The sequence below is a fragment of the Plectropomus leopardus genome, chromosome 13 (assembly GCF_026936395.1).
Source record: "Plectropomus leopardus strain MGB_pleo_1.0 chromosome 13, ASM2693639v1, whole genome shotgun sequence".
NCBI lineage: Eukaryota > Metazoa > Chordata > Actinopteri > Perciformes > Serranidae > Plectropomus > Plectropomus leopardus.
Genome location: NC_142188.1, coordinates 17,329,075 through 17,351,252, shown reverse-complemented (window position 1 = coordinate 17,351,252; position 22,178 = coordinate 17,329,075). Strand labels below are relative to the sequence as shown.

At 40.3% G+C, this 22,178-nt stretch overlaps 1 protein-coding gene across 2 annotated transcripts; it reads left to right on the top strand.

The window, feature by feature from the left end:
* The first annotated feature begins 1,288 nt into the window (after nt 1-1,288).
* Nucleotides 1,289-18,862, top strand: zfand4 (zinc finger, AN1-type domain 4). Of its 2 annotated transcripts, none has more exons than XM_042502371.2 (10): nt 1,289-1,537; nt 3,959-4,269; nt 6,952-7,027; nt 8,945-9,012; nt 9,165-9,351; nt 9,703-9,850; nt 10,326-11,543; nt 12,336-12,390; nt 16,059-16,176; nt 17,765-18,862. In XM_042502371.2, exons 2-10 carry the CDS (start codon nt 4,086-4,088, stop codon nt 17,898-17,900), a joined length of 2,190 nt encoding a protein of 729 aa, XP_042358305.1. In that variant the 5' UTR covers nt 1,289-1,537; nt 3,959-4,085; the 3' UTR covers nt 17,901-18,862. The 2 variants fall into 2 exon arrangements, with proteins under 2 accessions (XP_042358305.1, XP_042358306.1); XM_042502372.2 differs by having other exon boundaries at nt 1,289-1,637.
* Nucleotides 18,863-22,178: the final 3,316 nt, after the last annotated feature.

The following is a 22,178-nucleotide window of genomic DNA, read 5'->3' as shown; positions in this document are numbered from 1 at the left end:
GTGTTTTATATAGGCAGGAAGCCCATTCAGAAGAAAGGCAACATTAGCCCTGTGATTCTTAACACAATTTGTGTTTCATTTTTGGACGATTGAAATTTAGTATTTTGGTGAGGTCAGAATAATTTAAGTAAATAAAAAGAACTGAAGCAGCTCCCTTATTAGAATTGAAAGAAAAACCCAGATTGCAGCTTGAAGTTCTGTAATTTGCCCACAGTAAGTAGTAGGTAAAAGCTCTAAACTATAAAAGCATAATTTGAAGGCTCACAAGGTGGAATTCTTGCTTTTTGTGCACCTTGAACATGGCACTGAAAGGTGCTTTGTTCTGCATATAGGATTTGGAACTTTTTGCTGGCATGAGGTTACAAGTTATCTTCCATTATCAGTGCAAATCTCCTGACACACCCTGCAAAAAAAACCTCTGACTTTCCCATACTCATGCAACAAAGGTGCAGAGATTTCTTAAGATGATAGACCCTGATTTTTTTGAAAACTTTATTTTCTGATTTTCAAGTTATTAAACAGATATACAGAGTTCACAAACAACCACACCACAGAACATAAGTAATACTAATAGCCCCCCTTCTGAGGCTCAGGAATAGAGGAAGGGGAGCAAGTGATTCAATAAAAAACATTTTAAACAGTAATTAATAAGAGACAGAATAAACACTTTTTTATTTAAGGCCAAACATATAATGGAGAAAAAAATCAAAGATTTACATGATTCCATTGACATTTTGATAACAGGGAAGTTTGTCCTTATTAGGTCGTGGGTTTTTGGGTTGTTTTTTTTTGTTAGTTTCTTTTTGTTGGGGTTTTTTCAAGTCAAGTAAAAAAAAAAAGAAAACTTGCACCCCTCCCCAAAAGGTGCAAACGTTACCCTTTTTGAATAGGAGAAAAGGAAGATTAAGTGGCATTTATACTATTCTGTATATTCCATTTCTGACTCTAACAACTGAAGATGGCTTGTTTTAATTTTTAATTTTTGAAATGAAAATCAAGTGTTTTTGTTTTTCCATTTCTGATTCTGAAAATTCAAAGGCAAAAAAGTACACTGACCCCAATGTCAGTGTACTTTTACAAACTGATTACAGACAACAATTTGCACTAGTGATGTAACCACATGTGATAATTATAGATGACAACGGCTGTTACTGATTTTTTTTAAGGAATTTCTGACAATTTGGGTCCTATCTCACGAGGATGTGAAATTGCCCCTGACCCTGGGATTTGACAACAGATCATTTTCGTCCCGCCCACCTCACCATCCGTTGATCCAATTGGTTGTTTTGTCTGCCAATCGAAGTCACAAAGGTGTTGTTCAGCAGCGCTTGACAGGTATGATGTCGCCAACAAGGGGCCCACGGCGACCGATAACAACCGACGGTCAGCTTTGTTCCGTGTGTAGTTTTTAGAGTTAAATGGGATGACATGCTGCTTCGGTTTGAGCACAACGTTTCCCGTGACAGCTGCACCGGACGGCGGAGGACTGGAGCCCATGGATGTAGCTTAGCAGCCTGCTAGCTAACCACTGAGAAAGGTAGCCATTGTTTGAGTTGTTGGCTAACATGGCAACGAAAGCTAACATTAGCTGCGTCGGCTAGACGGAATTTAGTACCTTGTTAATGCAGACGATACTGGTAAGTTGAGCAGTCGTCAGTAATGAAATACCAACGTCAGTCTTGAATTGTGAAACTGGGAGGTATAAATACTGCGTTTGCGACCTTTCTCTGCTAGCGTTAGCTGCTGGAAGTGTATTGAGGAGACCCCATTCATCTCGGTTGTCAGGCGTCTAGTAGCTAGCTAACGTAGTTTATTTGTCTTCAGCGACCTGGCCTATAGCTTCTGCTGTGGTGGTGCGGTCAACCACTGTTTTGTTAAAAGCTAAATCATGCCAAATAAAATCGTAACTTAAAAACCTGGACGACGCTGAAGTTGGTTTTCGATTGATAGCTTCTGATGCAGAAGCATCACCTCCTACTGAGGTGAAAGCATGTTAGACGTTTTAAGTAAAACCTAAGCGTAGTCTGAACTTAACTTTTAAAACTGTGAAACCTTCATTCTCTTTGTGAAAATGCAAAAAGGGGGATTTTACTGCGTTTTATACGGCTAGACCACATAGATCCAGGTCAACTAAAACCACTATACACAGAGGAGTTAAATCTGGACTAGATTATTCCACACAGGCGAAACACGATTTAAAATACGATTTCAGATTTGCGAAACCTTGTTTCTACATGTAAGATTGCAAAGAAAAAAATGGGGGGAGATTTCACTGCGTTTTCCCCATTAAGACCACAGTGAACCATGTGTCTTGAAACCCCCTTCTTAGAAGAGTCAAATCTCGACTAGATTATCCCAACCAGGCTAAATTTTATTTCAGGTACAGTTTCAGATTTGTGAAACATACAGTATATTCAATGTGTGACAATGCAAAAAGGACGAAATAGAAAAAAGTGTAACCAATCAAAATTAATGTTTTATATAGTCTTTCTATATCTATATTCTGGTCTCTCTAGGATAATCTAGTCCAGATCTGACCCATCCAAGTGTAGCGGTTTTTGATCAGGACCTGGTCCAATGTCCAGCTTCTTCCCCAGGCTGTGAGACTCCTCAGCTCCTCCTTCGACGCCAAAAAGATGTAGCAGGATTTAGGATCAACTTGATTTTCATTTCTTCTTAAACCACGTTTAAGAAAAACGACAATAAATCTACCTTTTACCTTATTTAGATATAAAAACGCAGTAAAATCTCCCTTTGTTGCATTTTCACAAATAGAAGAAAGGTTTCAGACTACGCCTAGGCTCTATTTAAAATGTCTCAACACGCTTTCACCACAATATGAGGTGCAAAAAGCCGAAAATCTGTCATTAGGCATTTCGTTCCCCTTAACTCTCCCCTTAACTTCTGAATCGGAAGCTAACTTCAGCGTTGTAAAAACTAACCGTTTCCTCAGACATTGGCCTGCTAATGACCGCGTGAATGGTTACACCTCAGGCATCCTGTACTAACACCATGAAGCCATCATTATGAGAGACGGGTTATCTTTAGTTTTTGGCATCAGTTGTTACTTGAGCTCCTGTCAGACCCCCAGTAACATTCCCAGTAAAATGGAAGATCTTAATTTAAAGGGCCATTGTGTAATATGTGCTCCGGACAGCAACTGGTAGACAACTTCACTCCAAAACAAAAAGGGAAAATATAATAGCAGTATATTAGTCTATTCTGTCCTAAACCAAAGTGTTGCGGGTTACATGGCATACCGTTATATTAGATGTTGAATTCAGCTTCTTCTTTTTTTCAGAATAAGTGATCATCATTGGACTAACCTGTCTTTTATGCATATTAAATTTTGTAAGATGTTGGTTAGAATGATGTGATTGGTCAAAGGCTATGGTCAGGCACAGGACACCTCATACCACTGATGGGTTTATGTAACACACCTGATACTCTTGAATTTTGGCCAGGGCCTTAAATGCTGCACTGAATTTTTTATAATAGGGTTGCATGTGTCTGTTGCCACTGATACATGCCTTTGCTTCAAAACAATTACTCTGAAATGTAAAAATGCCACAAGACAGTATTACAAACATTAGAATAAAAAAATCAAAAAAATGAGCATATTTTTGTGTGTTTCCACTGGTCCATCCTGCATATCTAAATGGTTATGTTGGTCATTATGTGAATGTCCAAAACAGTTGTGCAGTGTTACTCATTTAAAATTTGTGGCCCAACGCAATAGAATTTTCCCCACCAAAAGACATCTAACTCTGCACAAAAATACAGTTGAATGCATGAATTGATTGAAAAGTCTGTACAAATGCATGTGCACCCATGTGCAATCGACTGGACTTCGCTATCAGAGGTTATGTTTTGAATGCTGTAGGGAAAACAGCTGATTTAAAAGTGTCAGATTTCAGAGCCCACACATCTCATGCAGTGTTTTTGTTTCTGCTTACAGCTGTGGTGTCCTGCATGATGTGTGACGGTCGCGAGGATAGTAAGCAGTGCCTGCCCCCCTCTTACTCATTTTGGGCCAGCCCCCCCATTTAACCATATCCCTGAAGTCTCTCTGCCAATCTGCCAAGATGACCGACAGGAAGGAGCCACCCTTCTTTAATGACGACAGTGTGGGAGCTTTTCACTATAAGCTCCCCTTCTATGACACTATGGAGCTCTTCATTGAGACCCTGACTGGGACTTGTTTTGAGCTGCGTGTGCTGCCCTTTGAGGCTGTCATTTCAGTCAAGGCAAAGATCCAGAGGCTGGAAGGTATGAAGCACGCAAATGTGTTGTTTGCATGTTTTAGTTTGTTGCTAAAAGATGTCCATACTTCATATGTTAGGATCATAGAAAGAGAGTAGAACAGACATTCCCATTAAAATTAACATAGCATGGTGAGAGCAGCTGTCATTTTTATGCCTACCATTGCCACTGCAAGCATCTTTGAGAGCTAACTTCCATATAAACTCCCATACAAACAAACTAAATACGGGCAAGTCAAGAACTCAGTACTTTATAGTAATGACCAAACAAGCAGTGGAGTGGTAGTGCGAAGCATGGAGAGGCGTATTTTGTGCACTATCTTTGTTGCTGTACTGCTAGAGAGACATTTAGGATCCCTGAATTTGTTACAGCATTACCTGTTAAGAAAAGTTTTTTTTTTCTCAAGGTTATTTACAAGTACAAGGGAAATCAGACAGCACAACAATAGTTTGCACCTTATGCAGCCGATCAAGCTCTTTTAAAAAAATTAGAAAGAAAACAAAACAAGCAAACAAAAAAAAAACCAGAACAAGCAGCCAACAAAAGCAAAAAAGCAACACCAGCACCTACAAAAAATACAAACCAACAACAAACAAATAGATTGATACAATGTGGTAACTATTTCATCTGTTGTTTTTAGGACATGGTTGCTAAGAGGGATGACCATGTTGAGTCATACACATCTACTGAGCCTATATTCATATAAATATTTTTTTCAAGTCTTTTCAAGTCAAGTCTAAGCTATTTTCAACATTGCATCAGTCCAGTCTTAAATGTGTGGAGCACTGCTGTCGCTCCATTTACACAAAATCAAGAAAAGTAATTTGTACTAGTGCTTTTTTCCCGTCTCCCTCTGCCTCTCAACTGTCCACTGAGCAGTGGCTCTTGCTTGTTCTTCTGAGACAGCTACAGAAATGTCACATCATGTTTCACCAATATGCAATCGGGGGCATCCAAAGTAACCGGGAAATATGGTATATTTTAAAAGCAACTGATTGCTTATCTGAAAATAAGTACTAAATACAAACATGCCAAAGTTCTCAAGTAAGTGTGACACACTTTACAGCCCACCTGGGTGTGTTGTCTCTACAACAGCTTTCACCAATCAGCATTTCCTTTTGTACTAGCCAAATGATCACACTGAATAGTTCAGTTTCCTTTCTACTTAGTCTGTTTCTACGGTCAGAATATTGCATGGATTGAGCCAGCAAGCTGCATCAGTTACTTGATGGATTGGTAAAATGAGCGTTACAGGTATGGCTTATCTGGAATAGTGTTTATTTGTATTCTATCATTTGTTTGGCCATTTGTGTGGTCTTGTCAGTCTCCTGGGCGGTGCCATTCAAATTATTTGTTGATTGTTGTGTTGACTTGAATCTGTAATCTTAACCACACTAAATGTACTGTAACTAGGTGGGCAATGCATAGATACCAAAAAAGTGCATGGTTTCACTCTAATTTTACAGCCCTTAGACTTATTGTCACAATAAACCATAATCAGTTTTATTTATTTTATTTACTCATTTATTATTTGTTTGTCATTTACAGTAATGGCCTGGAGTCAATCAGTGTTTAGTCTGGCTGTCAGCTTTTTATGAAATTCAAACAATTATCTGATGTCTAGCCATATCAGTCTGTCCAAATCTAAAATTCAGTGTATGATCACCACATGCTGTGCCACTTTTTTCAGCACTATATGCCTATAAAATGGGCTGTCACTCTCTGGCCTATTGCATGCACGGCTGTTGTTGTTCTTGTTTATGCAAAGTCGTCTAAACTTATGAGAAAAGGTCAAGCTGTTTGCTGACTTTGTAAAGTGCAACTGCCTTTGTAATAATACTTCAACAAATCTGTGGATCTTCCTGATGGCCTGACCCTCAAATACGGCAGTGGAGGCAGCATGAATGAACACAGCAAAGTGCGTTCTTCAGCGTAGTTTAGGGTTAGGCTATGTGGGTTGTGTTAATTTGAATTATCTGTTAGTTCTCATTTATTTTGACCTTGGCTGTCCTGAGATGACCTTTCACAGCTACATTTTTTGCTTCAGTTTTTGGTCAGAAAGGCCTCTCAGTGCTCTTTGTGTGTGAGGAGGTGTATCAGCCAAGCCAAGTGTGTTTGTGATGGAGCAAACTACTCTGCAAAGATCACTGCTCACTCACTAACACTGGCCCACCTCCAGCTCAGGGTCAGCGAGTTCACTCGTTGTGGGCATGGGGAGCTTCCTGACTATGCATCTCATTTCAAGGAGTAGCTCTAGTGAGCCTTTGTATTCATTATGCTGTCATCCCTCAACTGGAGTCTTATTACTTTGGTCTTATTTGCAGTAATATTAAAGACAATGTAGACATGTAGTCCAATCTGTGTCATGCATTTGACAGTTTTATATGTAAGATAAGCTGTGTTGTGGTGAGGTAACAAGTTGTTTTTTTTTTTTTTTTAATGTACACTATTTTTTATTATCAACGCATCTGTTCTGTGATTTGCACCCATTTTTAGCAATGACATACTTCTGGCTTTAGGGGGCAGGCATGAATCATCTTTAGTGGTGTATAGGTGCTTCTCTTGGCAGCATTCCCATCTTGCCTGTCTGTCTGTCAGATTAGTGAACTTAGTCTATGAAATATGAACAGGTCCGTGTCAACTTTGCTTGTTTTCTCTCCCATCCTCTCTCTCTGACTGTCTATAAAGGTATCCCTGTTGCCCAGCAACACCTTATCTGGAACAATCTGGAGCTGGATGATGAACATTGTCTACATGACTATGGGTAAATCTATTCCTGCAGACCCCCTCTGTCCTTTAGAGCACTGACACTGAAGCAAAATCACACAGACAAGGCTTGTCGGGCCAATTATTAGCAATATGTTTGAAAACACCCTGTGTACGTTTAGAGTCATTTGCATATGCACTTAAAAAGCCCTCCTGCTGCGGTGGTGAGTCAGTCTTCACTTCAGCATATCGTAAATGAGCCAGAGATGTAGAGTCGGATGAGACAAGTGACATACTGGTCATATTTAGAGAGCTTGCCTCTCCACTCTTGTCAGTTTATGAGATGCAGACCTCACCCTCCAGTGCTCCGCTAGCTGCAGATGGTGGTATTGTTATGAATGCTTGTCACTTAATTTTCCACATGAACAGCCTCTGGTGAGATGTTGCTTGGCTCGCCTATCACACTGCAGCATGAATTTGAAGTTTTAGAAGCAGAAGGGTAGAGCGGGCAATGAAACATCTGCTCATCAGAAACAAATGTTCCAGTGGAGTTCCCAGTCGTGCACTTCCGTTCATCTGGAAATCATCCCGACCCTTGGAGTGCTGTTTACTTTATCTCAGAGCATCCTCCTTCTGCCTCAGAAGTAAAGCATTTTACTCTAAATGTAAATATGTTGCATAATTTTATTTCCTTCTCTCCTATTACAATTACACACAATTACACTCTGGGAAATGAAAAACAATACTCCTGAAGGGAAAATTCACCATGTTTTATTTGGATGCTTAGTCAGCGTTGATGGGAAATGTGGTTGATTAAAGCAATAAATTCCTCAATACGTGCTGTGTTGAGTGGGAAAACTGTGTTCTGTAAACATATCCATAACGACAGTGCCTACGTGTACCAGTATGCATTCACGTGAGACTCTGATGCCAAAACAAAACACAAGCAAGGAAAAACATTACCAAAACATGGCGTTAGGTGACATAAGTACTCACTCATTGGTCATCTGCTCTCTTGGCCCTGCTGGTCCTGTTTGTCTTTTCAAGTTTATCTTGGGTATCCAGAAATTTTGCATTTTTTAGGATAGAAAAGAAATGGCCTGCCTTACTCTGCCTCTGATTGGCTTTCCCTGACATTCTTACCCTAACCCTAACCAGTCTTTGTCATGCCTAAATCTAACCAATCCAACCATCCAAGGAAACATGTATTTGGCAGTCATTGGGAGAGCAGCACAGGTCATTCATTTCCTATTCTAGGAAGCACAAATTCCCAACCAGCACAACTCTGTTCACATCAGGAGTGAAACTTTAATGCTTTTCACTTTCAATTTTGGCGACGCATCTAACAAAAACTGACCACGCTGAAATTTTTAGTAGCAGAATGATTCCGTTTCAGGGCGATTTGAGCAAAAGCACCACCACTACATGTTTGCTTTCAATGGCTCAGGTTCTGGAGGGTCATTGCCAGCCGTATCCTCTTGCACAGCAGCCTGTCTCTCTCCACTACATTTCTCTGGCCGCATAATCTGGCTTGAATGATTACAGCTGATTATCAGTCAGCCAAAACACTTAAAAATACACTGTATCCTCATTGATAACATCCTTTGCACTTGTAATTTTTGGATGACACTTTAGCTGTTGGTAACATAGGTAGTTTGAAATGCAAGCAGAGAGAACTAATGGTGCCTAGAGCACACCTCTTGGATACCTAAAGGCAGAAAATCAGCCTGCTGTTCCTCTTTGCCTCCAAATACGTCATTGTGGCATCAAATGACGGCTTTGGATGCAGAAAGAACAACAGATTTTGCAGCTGCAAACTCAGATCTTTCAGGCAATGTAGCACACACTGAGGAATTTATTGCCTTTATGAACTCCATTTATTACCAAAACTTTTTGGACATCCACTTTAGAAGTTTACAAATTTCCCCTTGAACTTAACCTGTTATATTGCTCATCAGTCTGTTTTTGTTTGCAGCATTGCAGAGGGCTGCACTTTGAAACTGGTCCTAGCTATGAGGGGAGGCCCAATTAACACCAGGAGAGGTAAGACAAAGACCAAGGAACTGCATGTTCACATGACAGCAGCACATCTCTAGTTTTACATTATATTAAAATACAATTCCCTGACACATTAGGGAATTTAAATAAACTGTTTTCCTTTTTTAATCACATAGCCTCCTCTCTTCTTTTGTCAGTAACCATGGAGGATCCTATCAAAGAGGTGACTGACCTGATGGAGACCACAAAGGAGGAAGGCTGGGAGAAAAGTCTGACAAACAAGCAGGTTACGTTTGTGGTCTATCGTGAGGGTGACCAGCTAAATTTCTTCCGAGTGGTCGACAGGGGAGATGGCACCCTCACCCCTGTGTCCGAATCTCTGAGGTTGGAATATTAACATCATATCTTTGTTGTTTGTTATGACAATTATAATATCATTATATTTTTATCTATCCAAATACTGAAACTGCATATTATATACTAAAGCAGTAACATCAGAAATAAACCATTGCTTTGACTATTAATAATGGTGCAAAGAAAAAGAGAAACAAATGGGGAACAAACAAGATATGTATAATTATCTATTTACACAGCCAGTGTGGAGTTGAGTACTTAACATTGATTATTCAGTGGTAGTTGTGGCAGCTGAGCTCAGTTAGCTGGGCCATCGAAGAGACTGCCAACGGCTTTGTTGGATCACAATAAGGAAGTGTGTTTTTGCCTCATATTTTCCAGCGGTGGCTCGGTGTACAATGTGTGTGCAGAGGAGGAGGAGGATGGAGAGAGTTCTGCAGCTGCACAGCAAAGCCTCGAGAACTCCATTACCATGAACAAAATGAAGCTACTCAAAGCCAAGATGGAGGACATGAACCTCAACAAGAAGGTTGGAAGCTACTGGGATCACAGAAATTAAAGTTGTACTGCCTAGTGCATATGTGGTCTCCACACGATTCATTTTCATATTTCATATTCATGTCGATTCATTAATTTAAATGTAGACTTTTATTTTATCAGTAAAATAATAAAACCATAATACATCTAATACTGCCATCATATAGAATCCTGCTCGTCATAATCTTAGACTAAAGATGGTAGCCTGCGACTGTTTTGCATATTGCAGATGTACTGCGCCAAACACTAATTTGCATGTGATTGTAAGAGGATAGAGCTATTCATTACTTAAAACTGTACTGGCTCTTTAAAGATCTTTTATGCTTATAATAAATTTATACAAGCAGCTGAAATCAAGTGATGAGATAACCGCTGTGATTATTTTACAGAATGTGGGAAAAGTACTGAAAATGTAAAATGAGAGGGTGCTGTTGTGTAAGATGACTGTCTCTGTCTGTGTCCTCCAGCCGAAGAAGTCAGCTAAGGTGAAACCGCGGCCCCCTGTCAGCTCACATCCCTGCGGTGGCTCTCTAGGACCCTCCAGCACACGACACCATCACCGCCTCTTTCGTTCGCTCCCCCAGATGAACCAGCCTTGGCAGTCAAATGCACAACTACCTCCAATCGCAGACCATGAATCCATACACCCTTCTCCGCCCTCCGCTGCTGCAACCTCAGCCCACTTTTCTATCCCTAGAAGACCTCCTCCCTCTTTCTCCTCACCATCTTGTTATATGCTTCAGGAGGAGGAGCCATGGGAGACATGCCCACCATTTGCAAAGATCCGGCCCCCTCCCAAAGTGTCCCGGTTGGACATTGGCAGCAGCAGGTTGATGAGGGACTGTGTGTACCCTCAGCTACCTCCGCTGTGTATCAGGGGGCCACCTGAAGCCACCTTTGACCCAGCTGAGCCTGCAGGGGAGGCAGTCGGGCTGGGTTTGTTAGAGGAAGCTGCTGGGCTGGTGATGCCAGCACAACCTGGAGCTCCATTTGGGGAATTGTTAGACCCTCTGAGTCTGGATGTGTCCACCCCGCCAGAGGGAGGTCGTCGTCCTCAGCACCAGATGCCGCTCTCCCCCTCCCCGCTCAGCACCTGGACACTTGGGACAAGTGATAATTTCACCAGCAGGGGTGATAGAACACAGCTTGGCACGCCATATCATATCAGCCCCCCCTCTCCATTACCTGTCTCCACCTCACCCTCCACTTCTACCAGACCGCTGCCTCAGACGTTCGATTCCGCCCTGTCCTGTTTACAGCCCAGCCTTCAAGCACAATCCTCAGCACAAGTGAAGCCAGGCAGCACATCCCCTCACCCCTCCACCACCTCGTCAACTCATCCGCCACGCCTTCGTGGTGTTAAAGTGGAGTCACCTGGCAAGAGGCCAGAGCTTATCTCCAAGAGGGAAGCAAGAGGCATCACTAAGATGGCCAACCAAGCCTGTAAGGAGCCGCTGGGGTCCCTGAACAACTCTGAACTTTTGGCTTCTCTCTCCACAAGGGCTCCAGACAGCAGGGATGGTCTTGGAGAGAGCCTGGGACTCGCACTGGCATTGCCCCCCGCCACTGCCTCAGGACCGGGCAGCCAAGGCTCCAGGCTGCCATCCATCCCAACTAACAGGCCCCTTCAGGGTGATCTGATAAGACAAATGTCACCGTTACACCGAGCAGCAGCCTCTTACATGGTGAGTACAGAGAGACAGTGTTTGCTGCTCAGATTGGACTTGTGGAGCCGTATCTTTATCTCACATAAACCGAATTATTCAAAATAACATGATAAGATCTCAGTCAGGTTGATCACAATGATTCAGACGTCTGTTATTTTCTAGCAGATGAAATATATTAAAAACTGCATACATTGTTCTGATAAGTACAACAAATTTTCTTAAGCATTAACTGATCAAACATTGAGAGAATTGTCTTTCATGATATCATGATATGAGCTTTGCCACCAGATGGGGTGATAATAGTATCTTCCACCCAGGAGCAAAGCACACAATATAAAGATGATAAAGCAAATTCCTACATATTGCTTCTCATCTGACACAGCTCGGGCTGCACATGTGATCGATGTATTCTCAAAATCGCAATATGGCCAAGGGCAATATACAAATCGCAGTATCTACAATATTTTTGACAAAAGTAAAATGTGTCAAAACATGTCATTATAAATGAAGCATTGTGGTGCTGCAAAGATGCCCTGGGAACATGCTTGTTTGGTAAAAACCCCAGAAAAAACTTCATCATCACCATTGTTAAATATATTTTTTCAGTGAATGTGAAACACAGATATTACCATTCCCACTAAAATTGCGGCTCATTGCTATTTTTTTGACTGTGATTGCAATATACGATTTTCTTCGCATGCCCTGCAGCCTATTTGTTGCATGTGGATGCAAGACAAAATATCAATGTGAATGGACTGCAGTTGTTTTTTTGATTTGCTCTAACAATATTTTATATTGTTGTTTTCTCAGGCCACCAACAGTCTTGCATCAGCTGGGGGAATCATGACATCATTTGGGAGAATAGGTAAGGGAGACGGACAAACACCTTTTATGTTTTCATGAAAGAACTAGCGTACAAAGAAAGTGTTGCATTGTGGTGGTGGGATTGCACATTTGAATTGTGTGACTTTCCAGCCATCTGTTGTGCCAGAGTGCACTGTAGCCAAACGGTTCTGAACTAAGATGCAGTTCTTGAGAGGCGCAGTTGCATACAGAGAGGATGTTGCTGTGTGAAAGTCTTCAGTGCATGTTGTGTGAGGGCTACAACAAAGCACCGCAAGGGTTTTAAATATTCATTATTGCTTCAACTGCAGAAGTAGCACAAACAACATAAGGTGCCAAGCCTACACACAAGCACACTGACTTATTTATGTCGACTACTGATATGCTCCGATTATCTACAGGGGATATGGATAAATACAGTACATCAGGCACTGAGTGAAGTTGCTATTTTCCTGTATTACTGGACATTTGTTATAGTGGGTCCCACAGGTGAGAATTGATTGATGGTTTTCAAAGAATCGACTGCAAACAGCATTCAACAACCAAACTAATGACTTCACATGAATTACCTAAAAGTCAGCCTTTGAACTGCATTTTCACACAGAGTTGTGAAAGGAGTAAGTCATAAATAAATAAATGACAGGCTAGAAATTATTTTAGTTTTTGAGTGGGCTTCCAAAATGAATTCCATCTATCAGAGGCACAAAGTATGCTGACTCTGGTGTTCACACCTCCAAGAGTCTTTAAAAAAGATTAATTTAGTCCTCAGAAGATTAATTTTAGAGACACCCTTGGCAGTAATTAAAGCTTCTGGTCTTTTTGGAGATGCCTTTACCGGCTTTATACACCTACACTTGAGGATTTTTTCATTCTTCCATGTAGGTATCTGCTAGTGCTGTCAGGATATTTGGAAATTCTTGGAAAGCTTTCTAAATATATCTATCAGCAGAGCTGGAATCTAGACTCTGAAGAGGCCACTCACGGACAGCCTGACTTGAATCCACTCTCTTATTGTCTTGACTATGTTGTTGTTGTTGTGCTGAAAGTAAGTCATCCCTCAACTGTGAGATTGTGCTTGCTCTCGAATATTCTGTTTACCGAGTGTCTGTCTAAATTTGACATCATTTGTGGTTTCATCACTCAGGATATGTTTTACTGCCTTACTGCTTTACCATATGGATGTCTTGACCAGTTTCAAACTGTGGGTTAAGGAGCATTTGGCATTCACGATACCAGACCAAAGAGTCTTTTCCCTCATTCTTTGAGTTGCAGCTTTAGAAGTCATTTTGGTGACTTCTCTAGGATAAGCAAAAAAAAAAAGAAATGCATGTGAACTCAGTCTGCTCACAACAGTCTGATTGCACACAGTATATAAATAAGATATTTGTGTATTTTGTTTTTGTTGCTAAAAACAGCTTCTCACTAGGGTACTCATGATGCTGGGATATCTAACATCAATACAATATCTTGAAAAACTTTGATATTTCATACAACAGGAAATTGACATTGAGGGCATAGAATTTTTAGTTTTAATTTAAAGTTAATATATTCAGGCTATAACATCACAGCAATGACTTTTCTTTTCTTGTTTAGTAGAAGAGAAAAGCAGAATGACTGTAGTGAACATTGACAACAGAAGAGAGTGACACACAACTGGTGCTGGTGTATTGATACTTCAGAAAAAGAGTATCGAAACCATTTCAAATATTCAGTATCAATATGTAGCGAAAAATCAATAATTTTGACAACACTAAGTCTCACTTTGTTGTCATTAAGGAATATATAGTTAACATATGAATGTTTCTTAACTGCGCTGCAAAATCTAGTCGGTAACGCTTAATTTTACAAGATGTAATTTCCTAATAATTTCCCAAAGGTTTCCTGGAAGTAATTTTGTTTTGTTTTTTTACTAATTGCAGGGGAATTGGAGACTGTTCAGTTTGATGGAGTTTCCAAAAGTAATGAGGAGTTATTATTTATTCAGGTTTAAGTGGAGCTATTTCAAGGAAAAAGTTTTTCCTAGATTAATAAATGCCTCGCAGTTCTTTCAAGTAAAATTCCTTTAAAATTAGTAGGAATGTCCAGACCTGTAAAGGAAACCGTAGTTTGATTGCTCTGCAATGCAGATCTATTGTTCGTAGATATCCGTTATGCCTTAGGCACAACAGCTTTGACAAGCATCTCATTTTGCTTCATTAAAATATTTGAAGTTTTCCTCTGTCATCAGTGACTGAACAACAGAGCAACACAAACAAAACACAGTCAGGAGCTGAAGAATGACGATGTTAACACTGACAGCAGTTGACACAAGCTGAGGTACATTTAAGTTACAAAAAAAGGCACCCTTGATTCTCCCAGTGCACCATGTCGCTACAATGCTGCTGAGCACACGTCAGATCCTCCATATCAAATGAGTCTGATCAGGATTGGGAGCAAAGAAAACTTGATTGGGGCAACCCTTAACCAAATGGTAATCAAATTCAAGTTAGGTCTACTAAACAAAAGAATTTGGGAAATGTGCTTGGTTCTGAATGTTTGAACACACTGTACGTCTGTGTGGCAGCAGATTAAAGTGCACAAAACAAATAAAAATCCAATCCCACGCCCAGCTGCTTGACAGCAAGCTTCCTCTACCTTCATCACAGAGCTGTCAGTTTTATCTGTATGTACCCGTATCCCCACGGCTCACAAACCCTGCCGAGCTGCATGCTTCTGCAGACACGATTATCACGGGTAGAAGCTGACATAAACCGGTGTTCCCTGACTTAGGAAATGAACAGTTTGTTTTATGACATTTTCTCCTGAAATTGCAACAACGTAATGGTTCAAGTGGCAAAGCCTGAAAATGTCTTGAAACCTCTTTCAAACAATTAATTGCATCATTTCAAGTACAGCATTGTCACAACGGCATTCACTGCTGTTTACATCCAGTTTAGATGACTACGGTCTAATCTTGCTACATCACAAACCTTGAAATGAATTGTCAGAACTAACCACGAAGCACAAGATAAAAAGACATGAATGTGACAGTGTGTTTTTGAGGGATTATTTCCTGGCAGTTTTATTCCTGTGGGTATCAGGTGACAGACATTAAGCAGACATACTGCATGGTATGAAAGCATCTCCTTGTGCTCAATAAAATGGCAATAAGATAAAGGAATATAGACAAAATACAGAAAAATGGTGAAGCCTGACAGGTTTTCTGAAATGTACAGTGAGACTTTAAAGCATATTGCATTTTTGGCCACACTCCAGTGTGCGATTTCACAGCAGGTGTTTTGCCTTTGACATCTGATGAAAACGGCTGCTTTGACATCATTGCAGGGGTTTGGTAAGACGTACAACATGCCTGAAAGTACTGAATAGTGCAATTTTCCTCCTCTCAGTGATTCTGTGTTGAACTAACCTTTAATGGCTTCATGATTACTGGGGTGGATCAAGCTTGAGCAAATTTGTCTTAAATGTTAAAGACAGCACAAATCAAAGAAAAGGTTGTAAAATGTTCCCAAATTCTCTGATTATGCTGTGTGCAGACATCAGGGGTACTTTAAATGGTAACATTTACAGAGGAGTGCCAAGCTACCTGACTGGGCTGTGTGTGGATTAATGCAAACCTTTCCACCATGCCATCATTTACTCCCCACAGGCATCTGTAAAGTAAATAATAAAAAGAGTTTCCTCTATTCGCAGGCACTCACACATACCACCTACCTCCAGTCAAAGCTCCCACAGGCAGCAAGAAGAAGAGCTCAAAGCACTGCTTCCTCTGTGGCAAGAAGACTGGTCTGGCCACCAGCTACGAGTGCAGGTACAAGCGCCTCCAGCATTTCCACCTGCACTCACTCACCCACTCGCTGCCTGACTCTAAATCAAATCTTCCCCTATTTGTCATTCTTGTCTTCGAAGCCGCCGTTTTAGTAGAAAGTGGTCTTTTCCTAGTTCATTTTGTCTCACAGCCATCTCTCCAGTGAAAACATGTCTCTGTTCGCTGCTTGTTCTGCCACAAGTTATTAGCATTATCAAAGTTTCTCCCCACGACATCAATCTGGATCACTTCCCTCTCTCGGGGCTTGTCCGGCGTTCATCCTTAGTCTGATGCAACAGTTTGTAAGGAAAAACTCCCGACAGTGTTCAAAAGACTAAGTGATGCTACAGTGATTAAATGAGCACTGTAATTTATTCAATATTAGCACTCATAAATGAACTGAGTTACAGAAAGTAAATGGTACTAAGAGTTTTGCTCTTTTTGCTAATGGACTAATATGCATAGAGAAATTAAAGCCCACAAAGGAGGCTTTCAGTCTTAAGAAATCTTCTATGGAGCAGTTAGAATAAGGAGGGAGTAATGTGACTGCAAAACATTCAGTTTTTCCATCAGCAAAGATCAGCCGCTCAATTAGCAAAGAATATTCTGTAAATGAACAAAGGATTGTTTCTAGGGCTGCCAAATCAAAGTCAGAAATTCATATCATCAGCCAGAGAAATAAAGTAGTTGGGTTTTTTTTGTTTGTTTTGTTTTTTTGTCTGTCAGTGTGCTGTTACATCTGGGGATGCTGCAGAGTGAGCGCTCCTCACTTTCACGCTTTTCTCCAGTAGGGTTGGCTACCGAACTCTGCATTTTCATGTGTATCATCCGAATTACAGTGGCCCCACAGAGCACAGCTTCATGTTAAATCCAACTGTTCCAAATGTCGGTACCTGAGAACACATCTGGGTGAGAATGCCAGACTTAGACAATAGGTGGAAGTGCCGCAAAGTGCCCCAATCGCTCCGAAACTGGCATTATAGCTCTGCTGAACAGCGACGTCAAACTTCAGACAGGATGTGGAATTGCCCCGAAGTAGGGCGAAGGCAGCCACATAGCTCTGCAACGGCTACGTCATCTTCCCAGCAAGCCAAAAATATCGCTGCAGCACTGATCTGCTGCGATATTTTCTTCATCTGCTGTATTTTCTTTTCTTTATAATTTAGTAATAGCCTAGTATCCCTGCTAGACGAGCAGACACACACACAAGCAGACTGACACAGACAGAAGATTAGCTCAGTGATTAAAAAAGAACAGAGGAGCACAGCTGCATTTTATTCTATTATTTCGTCCCTGCAGTTTGTTCAAAAAGTACATTTTTGTAATGACAAATAAAGTAAAGTCCTGAAAAAAAGGTACTATTGGGTACCAATACCTCATTCCAGATATCAGTTCAAATGTGAACAGTACCCAAACCTACTCGCTGTTACCAGCAGCTGAGTACTAAAGTTCTATATTGGAAGAAAAGCAATGATCTAAATTATCATATTAAATTTCCAAATCCAATTTGACTTACATACTTCTGAGTCTGAGAATTGTTTTCTGCATCTTTGCATACATACCAAAATATCTGTTTATTGTAATCTTTCAGGTGTGGTCACAATTTCTGTGCCACCCACCGCTATGCTGAGACGCATGACTGCACGTACGACTACAAAAGTGCCGGACGGAGATTTCTGCAAGAGACCAACCCTCTCATCAGTGCGCCCAAGCTGCCTAAGATCTAGATATTACGACCCTTGCCTCTAACAAGGGGACAGCCTGACGAACTACAGGTTAGACCGACTGAACGAAAGAGATTCTGCACAGTTTTTAGCAGAAAGAAGGAACTTATTCACCACTGTGTGCTTTTTTTTATCAGCCAAGTTTGCTTAAATTTAAATAAAATATTCTGTAAAGCCAAGTGTGAACAAGCAGGAGTAGACTGAAATTGCAAAGAACTAATTATCACTTCTTGACAATGTGAAGATGTTTATCCTTTTTATCTTTTACCTTGTGCTTTTTCCATCGTGTTAAAACAAAAAAAAAACAAAAAACTGTGCTTGTATGTAGGTAGTTTTTGCTAAATATATCTGCTGCACGTTCAGACATATCTATTTTTAGTTTTGTCAGCCTTTTTTTTTTTTTTTTTATGAGATAGGACCGCTGATGACTTTTCATTCGACAAGTCTTTGACAGATGCACTTTAGAACTATCATATTTATACATTTGACTTTCCTTATCGTCGGGGAGAGGACACTTAAATTTCTGTGTTTGTCTTATGAAGTGCTTATGTTGTCGTCATACAGATTTTTTATATTCTTCACCTCTAAATGTCTTTCTTACATGGGCACATGCTTACCGACATCACTAATGAAATCTTTCTGAAAAAGAGAACATTTCACCCACTTATTGATGAAATACTTAATATTTATTAATGAATATTTAAATACAAGGTTGGTTTTGAAATAGCAAGTATGCAATGTGTGTAGGTGTGAATGTCAGTTGTAATCTGTAATCCTATCAAGTAAACTGTATTAGGATTTGGGGGGGGATTTATGGTAGTTATGATGTGTCTACAAGTAAGGTGGTTGCCATAAAAAATCTTTTGTAAGTCTTTTTTATTGCTCAGCTGTTGCAAAATCTTTAAATGCTGTTATAGTCTCTACAGGGGTTTGATCTAATAAAGTTTCTTTCCATACATACTGAACAGCCCTGACTCCTGTGTGTTTAGCTCCAATACCTGTCTAATTATATTTCCAATTGACTGATTATTCTTCACAGATACAGATAGTCTATAATTTCTTTGCAGTGTCCTCAAGCATCGCTGTTTCGCTTCCTCATTATTTGCTCATTGAATGTTTGACCTGTCCTGCTGCTCGCCTTTAATACTTCTCCTCATATTGCTGTGAAGTGGATGAGAAACGGTTTGTGTTTGTTATCATGAACTAATTCTTGTCACATTAAGTACCCGTTCTCCTGACGCAGACCCTCGGCTAGTTCCTTAGCAACAAGCTGAAATTATCTTTTGCACCTGCTGAACATTAGACCCCACTCTCTGATTTCTAGCCAAACTTAGGACAAACGCCTTGTTAGATCTTCCTTCATTAGCGCTGTGTCACCATCTCAGGGTAAGGTTGTAGTCTTAAGACTGGGCTACTGTCTGTGAATTTCTCTTTTTCAGCAGGTTTGTGTTGTAACAGGGTGTCAGCAGATCCTTAAAGTAATAGTGTGTAAAATGTAGAGGGTTAATGGCATCTAACAGTGAGGATAGCAGATTGCAACCAGCTGAAATTTCTCACGTGTGCCAAACATGAACTCCTGGTTAGACTTCCTTCAGTGTTCACTGTTCAAGAAGTTTAAACCAGGAGATGAATTATCCTCAGAAGTTTCTTCCTCTTCAAATAAAACAGACCTGGTGTAAACCAGAAAAAAACACCCCCCAAAAAACTCTATTTACTTGTATATATTGCCTAAATTAGAAAAAGATGATTTGTCCATAAATCAGTCCTAGATTTGCTTAAAAATTATATGAGAAAGGTCTTAATAACATGAAATTTAAGTGTCTGATACCTTCATTCCCTGTATAAAGTTACAAGTGAAAGGATTACTTCAACCACCAAATGACCATTTTGAAAGCTGTTTTTTTTGCATGCCTCCATGGAAAATGGCTAACATATTGTTTTGTTGATTGATTGGGGACCATGTTTGACAACAGCAAAACTATATTAATACATCTGTTTACAAACTCTCACAACTTGTGCTAAAATCAGTCTCATTTACCTGGTTGTATGCACAGTGCTTCTGAAACACATGAATTTTCACTAAAACCTGGATATTTAAAACTGCACTGAAAGTAAAACTCATCTAAGCCCTTTTCAAAGCCAGACTCCAATACTAAGTTTTTTGGGAAAATGCATGTTTTTGGGAAGCACTAAGCCTAAGGCTGGATGAATGACTCAGATTTACTGTATGGGTCATTTGGGAGTTCCTTAATGAATATTTTGATACAGTTTTGGTGTTTTCTGTAGAGGTGTGTGGGAAAAACATTTTTTTTTATCACAAATTAAAGGTAACAGAACTGATTGACTATAAAATTATCATTTTGTTGGTGAAATATTTCTTAAACACTCTATTTAAAAACAAAAAAACAAAACATCTGACTGAAAACAAAAGTGTAAATGGTCAAATCTTTCATTTGTAGTTCTGATACAACTGTCCACAGACGGACTGATCCCATAGTTCACATTTTAAAGTGCAATGTCTGCATATTAATACATTTGTCAGGGAAAGCACTTCAGAGCTGTAGTTTGCTCATACCCACAAATGCATAATGCAAATTAATCCTGGAAAGCGGAGTGCAGATAATGTAGCAATCAGTAAATATGAGAACACTTTGTGTTATCAAAAACATAAATATGTTGTCTGTCTTTGCCGGCAAGTCACTGAGCAGTAGAAAGGGTCAAATGAAAAGTGGAGGTGCTGCTCATTATACACTTTGCTTTCACTTTGGGTGCTGTTTCAGTGCAACAGACAAACCCCGACCTGAGTCACGTCTCAGTGTTTTTATCTTCACTTCCCTCCTTGTTGTCTGGCTTTGATCCAAGATAATTGGGCTTTGCAGCATATACCGCTGAAACACTGCTTAGTCTCTCCTGGTAGATAAATCCACTTCAGCATGGAGAGGAGCATCTTTTTAAAATGAGTAGTGAGTTTACAGGCATCTTCAGATTCATTTTAGAGAATACATCATGTTGCTTTTTATTTCAATCTCTTCAGTGCAGCAGCAAGAAGTACCATTTTTATTACGCTGATTTTCTGTCAATTCAAAAGCTTTTTTTCTGTATGTAGCACAGAAAATGTAGTGAATATACAAACAAAAAATATTGAATAATAAACACCTCAAATAAGCCTCAATGTACTGCGACACAGTTACCGTAATGTCACTCCTTGGTTTGTGGACTCCCGTTTTGGAGCCTTGCGTTTGGCATTTCAGCTGTCGTCACCATGGATATTTGGAGCCGGAGGAGAACTTACTAGGACAAGAGGTTGGACCAAGGGGTTGATCTGACACAAAGACTGTGCTGACGCCTCGTTGACAGACTCACTCCCCAAGCAGTTGTCATGAATGTTGAAATTAGCTAAAGAGATAATAGCTTTTTTGCACCGGGCTGTAAACATGTTTATTTCTGCTGTAAAGTTGAGCATTTCAACACAGATGTCTATGGAGATTGACTTGCTTTTGGAGCCAGCCTCAAGTGCCCTTTGGGGAACTGCAGTTTTTTGCACTTCTGCGTTTGAGTTTTTTTTCATCCGGGGAGTTAACTGATTGCAAAACACCCGCATACCTGCTTAACATCAGCCTGTAGGCATTTTCACTGTGAGTATGTTAGCATGCTGGCATGAGCATTTAGTTCAAAGCCCTGCTGTGTGTGAGTACAGCCTCGCAGTGCTACTGGCATGTCAGTGCATTGTTTGCTTTTGCCCACAAGATTACAGGGGCCTATTTTAGACATTATACCCAAATTTTTGACCTTTGCTATTTGAGGGTTACATAAAAAAGCCCATTATGGATGATTTCTGATGGTGCTCATGACTGTTACATGAGTGAATGAACGGGCAAGTGACATAAAATTGTGACTTTACTAATGCTGCACACAGAAAAATCCTGAGGACACAAATTTCTGTGCCACCTAAAAGTGAACACTGGTCTCAGTTGGGACACCCCAAAGTTCTGTAGGTCAACCACTGAGACGTCTCACCTGTGAAAGAGTTGCATTCAGTTTTCCAGTTTTTTTTTTGGCTCTGGAGGACTTTTGTGTAGCCCGATAAGTAAAGTAAGATGTTTCAGATTGATCTTGGAATCAGTGCTTTTTCAACAAAGCCTACCTATCAAAGGGGAGGCCTGGAGTTTGAGAGCTGTGGGTGTTTACAAGTGTGGGAGGGGGCATCAAGGGAAGTGTAGGATTCAGTGTTTTTGGAGCTTGACCGATTCAAGAAACAAAAAGTCAGAATATCTTGGCTTT